The sequence below is a fragment of the Peromyscus maniculatus genome, chromosome X, assembly GCF_049852395.1.
Source record: "Peromyscus maniculatus bairdii isolate BWxNUB_F1_BW_parent chromosome X, HU_Pman_BW_mat_3.1, whole genome shotgun sequence".
NCBI classification, from domain to species: Eukaryota; Metazoa; Chordata; class Mammalia; order Rodentia; family Cricetidae; genus Peromyscus; species Peromyscus maniculatus.
The window spans coordinates 20,530,165-20,544,694 of record NC_134875.1 but is presented as its reverse complement, the minus strand read 5'-3'; the positions used below and the strand labels follow the sequence as shown (position 1 = coordinate 20,544,694).

Here is a 14,530-nt window from a genome sequence, read left to right as displayed (position 1 = left end):
CTGAGACCCTTTACCATAGAAAAACCAATGTGAACTTCAAGCAACAGGCTTTGATGTTTTCAACTGATTCATGTATACAGAAAAGCTATTCCTATTCCTAAAATACAGGAACAGAACATATTTTAGTGCATGGGAATGTTCTCATTTAAATGAGAAAATGAGCTCCTAATAGAATGTTGAGCAACTTAATACCTATTATTGAACCTGTGCAACACTACTACATAGTGAACTCATTTACTAAAGTCTTTAACAGTCTGCCTGTAGTATTTACCAACTGCTGCAAGATGGAAAACACTCGCCACCTTTATTTATATGGAGGTGAAATACTAGCATAAGAAGAGGTAACATTGGCAGCAAAGTTTGGGAAACACAGAATTTGTCTCAAAAACGAGACAAGACAAGAAAACCTATAACATAATACAATGCCCAAATTTGACATTCTATAATAGTATGTGGTACCTGTTATGAGTGATTAAAAAATATTCAGAAGCCAAAACTTAATCTTAAATACTCTTTATTGATGATAAAATGAGTTGACAGTGTTAGAGGAAAAAAATCACTTTTACAATAAAAGAGTTGAAACCTTGCTACAGAGGAATGGCTGCCAGTCACATGCCATTTTTATTTTATTTGAAAAGTACAATAATAATTTGTAAAAGCTTTTGAGAGAATTTGCAATCTTTTGCTACTGCCTTTTCATGAAGAGGCACATAAACATGTTCAATTTTGAGATAAGCATTATACATATAGTACATATACATAAATTCTATACATATATCAGCAAATCAAAATTAAAAATCACAGGCACTTTGGAGGCTGAGTTGTGAGGATCACTTGAGCTCAGAAATAGGAGACTAGTCTGGGTCACATGGTAAGATCATGTCTCTAAAATAAAACAAAGCAATACGCTGATGGCAAAAAACAAACAAACTAATCTTTATTCACAAAAGTGAATTCACATTGCTGCACAGAAAAATCTCACTAATTAACAACAAAAGAGTTAAAAACCTGGAAACGTCAGAATAGGTGCTAGTTATTTGCCTGTTCTCATTTTATTTAAATGTGAATTTCCACCATAAAAACATGCTTTTATCTAACATTAGAATTATATTGTTCCACACAGGTTCAAGTTTTCTTCAAAGAATCATGAAGATAGTATGGATTGAAGAGACTTTCGAATACTTGCAATCTCTTGCTGCTGCTGTCTCATAGAAGGAGAAAATAAAAATGATGAATTTTTAGTTATTATGCATATTTTAGTAAATAAAATACTTCAGTGCTTCTGCTAAATTTTATATATATATGTATAAAACTCCCAGATTAAAATATAACTTACCGTTTCCATCATGTATTTCTTTTGATACTCAGCTATTTCTTTATTAAGTTCAACAAATGAAGCAGTAGTTCGATCATTATTATTCTTATCCTCAATGTTCTTCAAAATCTAAAACACAAAAGGCAAGTTCAGTTATAATCCATCGTGTTTCATCGTAGATTCTAAATTGTAAAATTCATTTTCACAAGTGAGACTTTATTAATACTCATCAATGGTTATTATTTATTCCATTTTTCAAAACATTATAAATTAGAAATGAATAATAATAATATAGAATGAAGTAAAAGACATCAGCTATAAATCAAATGTTGTTAAAGAGACTAAATTTGCATACTTTCTCCCAAACAAAGGTTTAATGAACTGTTAAGGTCAAGATGAAGCAAAAACAAACAAACAACAACAAAAATGTTGTGCAGTTTCACATGATTCCTAGGTATCTGGAGGCTCAAGAGGAAGAACAGAGATCTAGAAGTAAGCCTGAGCAACACATTGGGACCTGACTCAAAGAAAAGCAAAGACTAAAGACATAGGATTAAGACTACAAGTTCCCAACAGTAAGATAATTTTGAAATTTTCTAGTAGGTTTCCAAATGTCAGGTTATATTTTATTTGGACTAGTGGTAAATGTGACATGAATCCACTAAGGGAAGGAAATGATCTGTACTGTGGGAATCTTTTTAAATTACGTAAATTGAAAATTACATTTTTAATCTGTATATGGTGGGGCATACCCTTAATCCAAGCACTTGAGGGCCAAGACAAGTGGATCTCTGTGAATTCAAGGCTTGTCTGGCCTACATAGCAGGCCTGATAAGGCAATAGAGTGAGACCTGTCTCAGAAATATCACGTTTTAGCATTCAGGGTTTTTTACATTTAAAAAACTTCATATATATATGAAGCATTTTTTAAGGCAGGGTCTCACTATGTAGCTCAGTCAATCCTCAAATTTGATATCCCCCTACCCTAGCCTCCTTAATACTAGCAGTATAGGCATGTACCATCACATCCAGCCAAAAGAAATCAATTTTAAACCTTTACTATCCACTCAATAAACTATTATTCTACTTCCTATTGTCCCCAAAATGAATTACTTAATGTAGTAATAATAACAATAACAATAGTAAGAGGAGATTGCTTTATTTTTCTTCAATGAGGAACAATATAAACAACAGTGCAAATAAGTTAAAATACAAATAGAAATGCAGCTTTCTGTATCTACAGAGATTAGAGTGGTAAAGATTTTAGTTTAGCTGGCAAATGAACAAGACATCAACAGATAAGGAGGACTGAAACATATTGGAGAACAACACTCCCAGAGCACAGGAGTACAGTCTGTGGGGTGAGACAAAGCATTTGGTAGAGGTGGGGATAGTAGGTACATGGAGGAAATGGTGCTTAAAACGAGACTCAGTCCTGGGGAATCTAAATAGCTAGAATGTATTTAAGAAACTTATAACACCTGAGAAGTCACTGATGGATGTGCAGGAAGGAAGAGATGTTGTAGAAAGACAACATGACAGACCTATGAAGGATGGACTGAAGAAGAGAAATCAGTTAAGAGTTTTCAAAGTACAAAGATGATAAGGTTTCCAGCAGAAAGAATGAACTAAGGCTAACAGTGATAAGAAAGACTTGATGAAATAATGAGCCACTGCACAGAAGCTCAATTTCAGAACCTAAAAGATATGGAAGAGTTAAACATTACACTAATGTTCCTAATGGTAAATGGGAATATTCAGTGATGATACTATTTAGGTGAAAGCTTGATTAGTGCTTTATCAAATATTGATACCAATCAAAAAACTGTTCCTAGGGAACATTACAGAAAGCTGACAAGTTCCTGCCTGAAAACACTTAAAATAACTTTTGTTTCCATGAAAGATATTTTAAAAATTTTAATAACATACCTTTTAACATCCTTTTAAAACTATTTAATATTGAGAACCAAGTTTAGTAATATGCTTATGTATAAACAGGCAACTCTCAATCTAAAAATCTCCTCAACAGTCTAGTACTATCTTGGTTACCTCTAATGATTATAAAGTAGCATTACAGTCATTTTTGGTCAGTGTAACATTCCAGAACTGAGGATGTCAGAAAGTACTTCTACAATACATTTGAAAAGAAAAAGTCCACAATTTCAATCCAGTATTTCCTATTCAACAAACACTGGGATGCAAATACAGATGATAATGTAGAAATCAATCACAGACTTGATCTCCGATAAACAGAAAATGGCGACTCAAGAGTTAATCAGCTATGACTATGATGCATGACAAGTACATTGTTAGGTAAAATTACTAATTTGCATTTCCTATCTTGAATAATCATCACAAAACAATTAGAGCTCTACAACTATACTTACCACTTTTGTCCATAACAATTCAAACTGAAAAGCAGTTAAAATTTCATATAAAATGTTTCCCTAATCAGCTGGAAAATCAACATTATACACAAATTATCTGAGGTGTTCCATTTCTGGGTACAACATACCTGTATGTATCGTGTAACCATCTGCATAATTAGTTTCATTCTCTGCATCTGTTTAATTTTGCACTGTCTTAGTATCATCTTCTGTTGTTGGAAAATATTCTACAAATGTAAAGGAATGCTTATGTATTTTGGAAAATGTTTTTGTTGTTCTTCTAATCTTTATATTTTATAGGTCAACGCTGTATCTCTAAGCTACATTCTCATCCTTAAAGCAAAAGAATAATTCCATACTGAAGTCAAAAGAAATAATTTGAAAATGAATACATTTAACATTTGACTTTGACAAAGATTATGTCTAAGTTTAAGTAATTTTATAAATAATTAATATGCAATGTAATGATCCTACCATTCATTGAAAAGGAATTGTTTAACTTTTTGAGACAGGGTCACCCTATGTTGAACATGCTAGCTGGGACTTGTGCTTCTTTCCTTAGTCTCCCAAATATCTGTCATTACCGGCATGCACCACCACATGAGAACAAGTAGAAAATCTTCATTATCCAAGTAAGAGCTCATTCTCTGAAATCTCAATGTCTACAATATAATTAATTTTAACTCTCTCACTTTTACTTTTCTAAACCCCGAGTTTGCAAAATTCAACTCTAGCTAGTCTACTTGGTGGAAACATTTTCACTACCTGATGACCTTATTTCACTATGTATACAGAAACATCAGAAAGAAAACATCGAGTCTCTCTTTACCAACCTGTATCTGTCTATGCTCTCATTTCTCAGGATACAGTATCTTGACCATGTTCTGTCTCACATGCCTATTCAAACTCAAGAACTCAGCTTTTACCTCCTCTACCTTACATTTGTAATTTGACCCTCTAGCCAGGCCAGTTAACTTTTCTGGCATATCAGCTGCTTGGGGGGATGAAGCATAAGGATCACAAGGACAAGGCATGACTGAACCACATGCCAGCCTGGGAAATTTAATGAAACCTTGTCTCATAAGGAAAAGTAAGAAATGTCTGTGGATATAGCTTAGTGCTAAGAGCATTTGCTATCATGGATGAAACCCTAGGTTCTAATTTCAGGCCCCCAGGACCACAAAAAAGTAAATAATTAATTTGTCTACAGATCATTCCTTTTGCCAGGCAGTGGTGGCACACACCTTTAATCCCAGCACTTGGGAGGCAGAGGGAGGTGAGTCCGAGGCCAGCCTGGTCTACAGAGGGAGTTCCAGGATAGCCAGGGATGTTACACAGAGAAGCCCTCTCTCAAAAAACCAAAACAACAACAAAAAGATTATTCCTATTAACACACAAACACGTTATCTCTCTTAGCTCAAAAAGCCAAATCACACAAGAATCTCTACAAACTCTGTTTCATTTGTTCTCCTACTAAGCAGTCCTTTCTTTCTTGTTCTGTCCTGTACCAATTCTAATTCTAATTCCTTTTATTTTTTCAGACAGTCTTACTGTCTTGTCTGGATCACACTCTGTAGACAAGGCTGGCCTCGAACTGAGAGATCTACCTGCCTTGGCCTTGCAAGTGTTGGGACTAAACTCGTCAGTACCACACCTGCTTCTAATTAGTTTTGTACTCATTTTTCCAACCAAATCATTCTATCCAATACACCAATGACTTCCTGTTGTTAAATCTAGCTTATCTGGTCTATAGGCAGTATATGGCACAATTAAGGGTCTTTTCTTTATAAATACTTCCTTCATTTGGGGTAGTTGAATTTCTACCAACTAGGCCCCTAGTGGCCTATCCTCAGACTTTCTATTTACATTTTTAATCACTCCCTTGGTGATTTCATGTAGGATTATGGTTAAAAAACTGCATTTAAGCGGAGAATTTTAACTTTGTAGCTTTAGTTCAGCGTTCTCTCCTGAATCTCAGACTTATATACAAGTCATTGGCCTAGTCACCCACTTCCTAGACAAAATTTCTTGTGTACCTCAAATTGAACATTTGCAAAACTAAGCTGACCAATGAAGTCCAAAATTATATGATATGACCTGTTTCCCCAGATCTTAGGTTTAATTTTTTGATGATTATAAGCAATGAAAGAAGAAAATATAAAGAGTAACTAATACAGCTATATAATGTGTGAGGGGGACTTGAGTTGTGTTACAGCTCTGGACATTGAAAGTAAACCGTTTCCTGTACTGGTGCTGTGGTTTGGCCGTGGTGTGATTCACTAGTTTGTAAAAGGCCCTGTCTTCAGTTTCACATCACAAGAAGCAGGGAGCAAGGGTATGGGGGAGCAATGGAGAAGGAAGAGGGACAGAAAAGAGAGAAAAAGAAAGGAAAGAAAGGAAGGAGGGAAGGGAGAAAGGGAGGGAGAGAGGAAAGGAATAAAGGAAAGAAAAGCTAAACCAAATCATAATCTAAGTACAGTGTGTTTTTTCAGGAATGGGCAAATGACCACAAAGAACTCGGTGATGCTGTTCTATCAGCAGTAGTGAGAAAGTCTGTCTCAGTCCACTGCATGTTCCAATGTTGGAGGAAACATAGGATTGGAAGGATTAACTTAGTAACCCCAAGAAGAACTTGCAACAACATCAAGAAAGATAGTTCCTAAAATACCCCCGTTTTCCATTCAACCGTACCTAAATCTAACTTACCCACGATTTGTTTCACAGCAAGAAGTAAACCACCTTCAGTCTTTCAAAAGTTTCTTTTGTTTGAAATGATAAGAATCCCAGCTACTATAAGGAGCCCAGTGGAATCTGTGGTATATTTGCCTATACTTCTGTGGTTACAGTTCTGCAGGACCAGAACTGGGTAACAGTGGTAATGCACCTTGGGTTAGCTCCCCAGGCCTATTGAAGGCGAGCATCTAGAGTCCTACTTGAAATCTTGCTATCAAAGATTAATTATAAAGCTAATTGCGATACCAACAATTAGGTTTTCTTGCTGTTTCTTGTATTTCTGCTTCTCCAAATCCCACTGCTTAAACAGATGCATCAACTGCGGGTAATACTTATTGTTAACTTCCAGCCTGTAAAACATAAGAATAAAGGCTCATATTTTATACCAATATGAAAATAATTAAAACAAAATTGAATTGACATATTTTATACGATAAAAAAGAAGGAAATCATAACAGATTCACAGTTTAAATATTCTGGTGGGAACCCAAGAGTAAAAGTAGATTTATATAAATTCTAAAAATACGTCTTTTCCTTACTAAAAATCTTCTCATATGGTTTGCCTCTTGAAGTCCAAGGAAATTTTATCATATATGTGTATATATAAAATATAAGGATACATATATATCATGTATATATCTCCCATATATATACATACACACATATACATATAAACACACACATATTTCAAGGGAAGATTAATTTCATCTCCAAATAATTTTTCACTTTTTCTACAGGTTCCAATAAAAAGCAAATTACTTCAGCTGGGTGGTGGTGGTGCATATCTTTAATCCCAGCACTCAGGAGGCAGAGACAAGCAGATCTCTGTGAGTTCGAGGCAAGCCTGGTCTACAGAGAAAGCTCCAGGACAGCCAGTGCTACACAGGGAAATCCAGTTTCAAATAAAAAAAAATACAAAAAGTAAATTATTTCTAAGTAGAAATATTTTACTAATCCCTTTTGGCAGATATGATTTGGTACAAAGAATAGTTAGGTAAATTAAAATAACACAAATTAGTTTTGATGTAAAATGAACTATATTTTACATTGTCCACACAGTTAACTAAAAGACATTGAATAGTTTATATGTCATCTACCATTTATGTAATAAATGTTTTTCCAGAGTGAACATGAATTACTTTTAAAATAATAACTCTCTCAATTGTTCTTTGGAAGGAAGAGCATGTAATCTTCACTGACGTCCACGAAATATGTCTCACTTCTATGAAGGCATGGGATTCTGCCACTCCTCCAGTTGTATGACCACACATGCGCAGTTCAGTAGCTAAGCAAGGGGACTTACATCATCACTATGCTGCGCATTACGCAAATGCGTACAGTGCAGTCAGGTAATCTGCACATGCATGGCATAGTTCCTTAAGGCCAAATGCGCATGTGCAGGGAAATCCCTAAAAAGCTGATCACAGACTCTTCCCCTCTCTCTTCTCCTCCCACCTCTGTCCCTTCTCCTCACGTATCTCTTCCACAGGCCTGCCATGCTCTCTTCACTCAGGCCCCAAAATAAAGCTCTGAGACTGGGTTTTCTCATGCCTCGTGACTTTCCTCACAGAGTAAAAGCACTGTATTTAAAATCAACAGCTGTACTACTACTTACTTAGAGAAAATTCAATTGAAACATTTCACTGGAGATTCCAATAGACAGGTGATACTATTTTCATAAGTAATTTGCACCAATATATACTCAGAGATGATATAAACTTGGCGCTTAAAAATGCCAGCAAACTTACATTCGCTGTTGTTTGGTTCCCCAAACTTGTTTCATCTTGTAGCTACTCTTTTTGGAAACAGTTTCAGAGAAGATTTGCACTCTTCTTCTCTTTTCAAGAAGAGATTTATTAATCCCATCTATATCGAAAATAAAGGTTGATGTTAAAAAGAGCTTCAATTGTTCCTAAATATTCAAGTATATATATATAGATATAGATACATAGATATAGATATATAGATATGGCTAAAGATTATTAAACAGTATCACTGACACTTAAAATTAAATTGAAATATATCACCAACATGGTGCACAAAAAGTTTCCCACTGTAGAGTACTTAGAATTTTGCATTTTCACACTAGGGATTGACAACCAATGAAGTCAATGCAAATAAAATAAAATACACAAACCTCTGAATTCCAAAATATTTTTGGCCCTATATATTTTGGATGAGAAATGTTCAACCTTACCTTAGTTCTGATTTTCCTAATGGAAGATAATTTTAAAATTAGGCACAATAATAATGAACCCAGGAGAAAAATTTTTGGGACAAATTTTAAGTGCTTCACAAACAGCTTAGCAGAAGGGAAATACTTCTAAATTCAAAACAAATAATGTCCCACTGAAATGAGCTTTATTAGCCAGCATTTAAACTGTGGTTAGAAGTCAAACTTTTAACTACAGAAATGATCCTGAAGTATCGTCTTATAACTCAAGCTTTAAAATACATAAAATTACTCTCTTGAGTATTATAATCCAAGTCATATTTAAAAAATAAGATATTTGTATAAAATATTGACAATGATAATCCTAAATATATTTTTATAAAACTAGCAAAATACCGAAGATAGAAAAATAGCTTTTGTCTGGGGAAATGGCTCAGTGTTTAAAATGCCTTCTATGCCAAGCATGAGGCCCTGAGTTTGAATCCCCACCACCCACATAAAAGCCAGCTGTGATGTTGTGTGTCCCTGACCACAGCACTGAGGGGCAGAGACAGGCAGCTCCTTCGGACTCCTTGGACATTCAATCTCTCTGAAATGATGAGGTCCAGATACAAAGAGATCCTGTCTCAAAAAAAAGGAAGGCCCTGGAGAGATTTCTCAGTGCTTAACAACATTGGTTGCTCTTCCAGAGAACTTGGGTTCATTTCCCCTGCACACACACGTGGCGCCTCGCAATGATCTATACCTCCATTCCTAGAGGAATAAATTCTTTCTTCTGGCTCTTGAAGGCAAGAGACAAGCATGTTTTGCATGTATATATGACGGCAAAACTCTCTCTCTCTCTCTCTCTCTTACACACACACACACACACACACACACACACACACACACACACACACACACGAAATGACTGAGGAAGACATTCCAATTTCAACCTCTGGCTGCGACAGGAGATCTACAGTTTAAGCCTAGACTGGGCTTCAGATCAAGTTCCAGATCAACTCGAACTACACAGTAAGATCCTGTCTTAAAAACAAGGAAGCAACACAAAATTAACAAAGTAATTAACAAAATACTATATAAAAGGGAATTTATACAACTTATGAACAGAATTTAAATTTCAGATCTTTCCCTTTCACAACTTTTACTTTCGATTTTCTTCACTTGATGTAGATGAATGTTTTGCATGCATGTATGTATATATAACTTGTATGTGCCCACAGAGATCAGAAGAAGGAATAAGATCCTTCAGAAATGGAGTTAGAAATGGCTGTGATCTACCATGAGGATGCTGGGAACAGAACTCAGGTCATTTACAAGGGAAGCAATCAGTCTTGACCAATAAGCCAGTACCCTCACAGTTTTGGATATAAAAGTAATTATAAAGGGGTTGGAGAGATGGCTCAGTGGTTACAAGTGCTTGCTGCTCTTTTGAGGACTTGAGACCATTTCCCAGTTCCATGTTACACAGCTCACAACTGCCTCTAACTCCAGCTCCAGGATATCCTACTCCATCTTCAGAGTGTGACAGACACTTACATGTGCACATACCCCCATGGAGACACATAATTAAAAAGAAAATAAATCTTAACAAATAATAATGAAGAATTTTATTAGTGTTCAGGATCATGCTCTCCTTCACAGAAAAGGGATTTCAGCAAGAGTCTTACAAAATACATTTTGGAAATAAAAACCTGATACATAGAATCACTTGTGGGAACTATTAGTCTGGGAATAGAAAGAATTGTAAAATTTTCTCCATCTATTTTTTTCTTCTAAAATTCTATATGAGACTCACAGGTCTAAAGGCATCATTTTTACTTTGTTTTATCATGGAAAATTTTAAGCGGCAAAATTTATGTTTTTAAATCACAAAATTCATGTGAAATCCAGTGCTAAGAAAGCATTAAATGACAGTTCTATAGAACACCAATTAACACTTCCTTTTACATAAGAATTAATATATAGTGTTAACATACTTATCTCCAAAAAACATACCTCTGAATTTATCCAACATAGTGTGTATTTCATCTCTGTGAAGAAATTACAATAAAAATTAAAGCTGGAAATATAGTTCAGTGGTAGATCATTTGCCTAGCACACACAAAACTTTACACAAAAAGTTCTTTTATTTATTTATAATATATAGCATATGGGTTGGAACAAATGTCACATGCAACCTAACATAAACTATTTCTTAGACAACTAAAGTAAACCTTTGTTAATATTTTATTGCTGACAATTCATACACGTACATCCCCATTACTTTCTTTTATCTGTCTCTCACTCTTGCTGAACCCCTTCTTCCCAACTAACTAGGTCTCAAGGAGTCCAGGCTAGGCTGAAATACGTATATAGCTGAAGATGACCTCGGATTTCTGATCTACCTGCATCCACCTCTCTAGAACAGGAATCACAGGTACTACATTTGAAGTACTCTATTGAACTGGCAAAAAAAGTATTTGAAAATTTTACCCCATAGCTTCATCCACTTCTGCAGGAGGGCATTTCCTCTCATCTTTGTTCAACACTGGGCTCTTTTCTGTATTAACAATACAAATGAAAAACACATTGGAAATTAATTATGTTATATTACTAATAGTTAGCAAAGTGCTATCTTCATTTGCATTTCTCTGGAACTTTTCTCAATGTAAATTTTTGAAGCAGCTACAGAAATGAAATAATTCCTTTGCAGGTTTTATGGAATCAATTCACAATTTGCCAGCATTTTATATGACCAATTTTCAAGTCTTCCTGGGGTAAAACCATTTTAAGTTCTTCATTATTTCTCAATATACCGGGACTACAGAGCCAAGAGAAGCTATATGCATCACTAAAACTCCGGTAGAGAAATGTACATCTAAAATTAGAAATGAAAGTATCAGGAAATCTGAGACTAGGTAACAATCAGATGAACTCCAGGACACCATCAATGCCCAACACTGGATATGCTGTACCTTCAGACAGAGCCTTCTTCAAAACACTCAGACCATCTTCTTCATCATCAAAGTCAAAAAGCACTAAGCGCTCCTTCTTGCCTACAGACATAACTCTACCAAAATCCCTTCTTCTGTTGACAAACGATCAGATGTTTTCTTAGTTGAAACACAAAGGTAAAGAATCTCAGAAGTCATGGAAATCCAAAGGTATCATTTAAATAAATGCTAAATTTAAAATGTCAAAAAATCAAATAAGAATTATCTTTGTTCATTGAAAGATTAAGTTTTTTCCTCTTTTTACATTGATTTTTTAATAATTTTCCTATATTACTGATAATTTCATATACATATTCAATACATGTGACATGTATGCACATTTCCCCCTCTCCATCTCCTCCTGTATCCTACTCAACATGTCTCTATCCAAACTTTGATTTCTTTTTTTAAAAAAGTATCCTTTTTAACCAAAGCAAACAATTTGTCATTTCTCAATTTTAAAAATGCAAAATTGGCCACAACCTACACTATATGAGTCCCTCCCCCCCCAACAAAAAAAAAAGAGCAAAATATTTCTGTTCTTAACGTCTGGGACATCTAAATTTTGGTCCTATGTCTCACCGATTCTTTTTAAAAAGTGAGCAAGTCTGTAGCTCAGTTTCAAAGCAAAATCATGGTGCTATCAGAAATCAACCTGGGCAAATATGTGTTCATGGAAAAAGATCGTATGGTCTATTCACAACAAACACCCACCACCATAACCACCACTCCTCCCACAGAAAGACCAGACATTCGAGAAGCTGGGTATTTGAGGAAGCTGAGTATTTCAAACATCAGAAGATATTTAAAGATTGCAGGTTCAAGGCCAGTCTAAGCTTGACAAGGCCTGAGCTACAAAGGGAGATCCCACCCTACAGAAACAAACCGCAACTGACAGAAGAAGCTGACCGTGGTGGTGCAGGGCTCTAATCCCAGTATGTGGGAGATTGGGCCTGGAGGATCAGTGGTTAGAACCCACCCTGGGTTACTTATTAATCCCTTGCAATGTCTCCTCTGTTTTTCCTTTTCCTTCGCCACGCCCCGCTCTCCACCATCCACACCGTCCGCATCAAACCAGCAGACCACATGGAGGGAAACGAAGATGGGTCCTCAGTTTGTGTCTAAGGGATCTGGGCCCCACCCAGAAGCATGGGGGCAGCCCCCACAGCTCCTCCCCAGGGCTCCATGTTCCGCAGACCCCGGCCCTGCCCACCCCACCCCCATCCCCTCACCCCACCCCGCTCTCGGCTTCTACCGCCAGGCTCCGTGAGTGTGTCCTCCGAGGGTTGCCCATCCTCGAAGGCCGCGGCCTGTTCATCCCTCGGCCGTTAGTGAGGTTCTCCGCCTCCGTTCTCCTGTCAGAAGTCACGGGAACGACTTCCTGCCAGAGGTCACCGGCCCATCGGGAGGATTTTCCTCACTAAGCACCGCCTCCTCCAGTGACCCCAAACCCTCAGCCGAGCCGAACTCGCTTACTGGGCATCGGGCAGGTGAGCACCCTCACGTCGGCCCCCTCCGGCACTCGGCGCCCCGACCGAGAAAGCTGCTGTGCCAGCGCCACCGCGGCCCGAGGACCTTTGGGATTTGAGCGGGAGAAGAGGCAGGCTCCTCAGGGCGCTCGCTGATTGGCTGAACGGCCGCACATGCGCACATAGAGTGCGAGGCCAACTCCGCTGGAAGGGCAAACGGGTTGATCCTGATGGCGTCTTCAGCCCTGGGAACGGACCACTGACTTCAGGACAAATGCTTTCCAGTTTCTAGGTCTATACTCCTTTACACACTTGAAAATGAAAAGAAAACATGTAAAATACGAAGCAAAGCACGAAACTCTGTCAGTTTCTAGGTTTATACTCCTTTACATGCTTGAAAATGAAAGGAAAACGTGTAAAATACGAAGCATGGCACTGCTACCTTATTTCAACTGTAGAGGGCCTTGTATGAATTTTTGTTTTGATTTATGTATGTATATATTTAATGTGTGTGTTTTTCCTGCATGTACATAGGCACACCACATTTCTGGTCCTCCTGTCTCTACCTACTGAGACTGATTACAAGAGTGTTCTCTCTGTCTCTCTCCTCTCTCTCTCTCTCTGTCTCTCTCTCTCTCTCTCTCTCTCTCTCTCTCTCTGTCTCTCTCTGTGTGTCTCTCTCTGTCTCTCTCTGTCTCTGTCTCTCGCTCCTTCTGTATCTCTGTCTCTGTGTCTCTCTCTCTGGATCTCTATCTCTATCTATCTCTCTCTGACATGTTTATGAGTATTTGCCATCATGTATGTCCATGAACCACATGCATGCATGCCTGATGCTCACAGAAGCCAGAAGAGAGCACTGATCCTCTGAAACTGGAGTTATGCATATTTGGGAGCCATCATTTGGGAGCTTCAAAACAGAGTCCTCTGCAAGAGCCATAAGTGCTCTTAACAGCTGAGCCATTTTTCCAGACCAGTCTTGCATGCACTTTATGTGAGCGAGGGCATTTCTCCCAAAAGCTGTTTGCTTTCACTGTTTTCCTACCTGTGCACTGTTAAAAAAGAAAAAGGCTAAACTTGAAAAGAGCAAAGAGAGCTCTATGGGATGGTACAGTGGGAAGAAAAGGAAGGGGGAAGTTATGTAATTCTAGTGTAATCACCAAAAAAGGAAATAATTTTAATGGCCATTTTTGTACCCTTTGTGTCCAGAAAAAGAAAATAACTGACATAGTTTTTACAGGGACTACTTTAGTCTTATAAGTTGATTAAGAAAAAAATGTCACCCTGATGATTTTGCAGCATCCTAGTGAGAAAGGAACTGACTTTCCCCACTAAGTAAAAAACAATTTTGAATTCTGAGTATGTGTGCCCACATGTTCCTGTGAGTACACATATGTGCATCTCTCTCTCTCTCTCTCTCTCTCTCTCTCTCTCTCTCTCTCTCTCTCTCTCTCTCTCTGTGTGTGTGTGTGTGTGTGTGT

At 37.2% G+C, this 14,530-nt stretch overlaps 1 protein-coding gene across 3 annotated transcripts; it reads right to left on the bottom strand.

Moving 5' to 3' along the window:
• Nucleotides 1-497: 497 nt before the first annotated feature.
• LOC143270669 (synaptonemal complex protein 3-like) lies at nt 498-13,210 on the bottom strand. 3 transcript variants are annotated; one of them, XM_076561496.1, is made up of 9 exons: nt 13,060-13,176; nt 11,566-11,703; nt 11,084-11,150; nt 10,607-10,641; nt 8,184-8,301; nt 6,686-6,785; nt 3,831-3,929; nt 1,337-1,444; nt 498-1,201 (listed from the first exon to the last, which is right to left on the bottom strand). In XM_076561496.1, the coding sequence occupies exons 2-9, from the start codon at nt 11,654-11,656 to the stop codon at nt 1,145-1,147; spliced, it is 675 nt and encodes a 224-aa protein (XP_076417611.1). In that variant the 5' UTR covers nt 11,657-11,703; nt 13,060-13,176; the 3' UTR covers nt 498-1,144. The 3 variants fall into 3 exon arrangements, with proteins under 3 accessions (XP_076417611.1, XP_076417610.1, XP_076417612.1); XM_076561495.1 differs by lacking the exon at nt 13,060-13,176 and adding an exon at nt 12,839-13,025; XM_076561497.1 differs by lacking the exon at nt 11,566-11,703 and having other exon boundaries at nt 13,060-13,210.
• Nucleotides 13,211-14,530: the final 1,320 nt, after the last annotated feature.

What these genes read in the sequence shown, in the direction of transcription:
- LOC143270669 (XM_076561496.1), bottom strand. Translation starts at nt 11,656, where the DNA reads ATGTCTGTAGGCAAGAAGGAGCGCTTAGTGCTTTTTGACTTTGATGAT. An exon ending in GAAGTGGATGAAGCTATGGG is followed by an intron (nt 10,642 to 11,083) that starts GTAAAATTTTCA and finishes ATTTCTTCACAG; the next exon opens with AGATGAAATACACACTATGT. An exon ending in TGGTTACACGATACATACAG is followed by an intron (nt 1,445 to 3,830) that starts GTATGTTGTACC and finishes TTTGTGTTTTAG; the next exon opens with ATTTTGAAGAACATTGAGGA.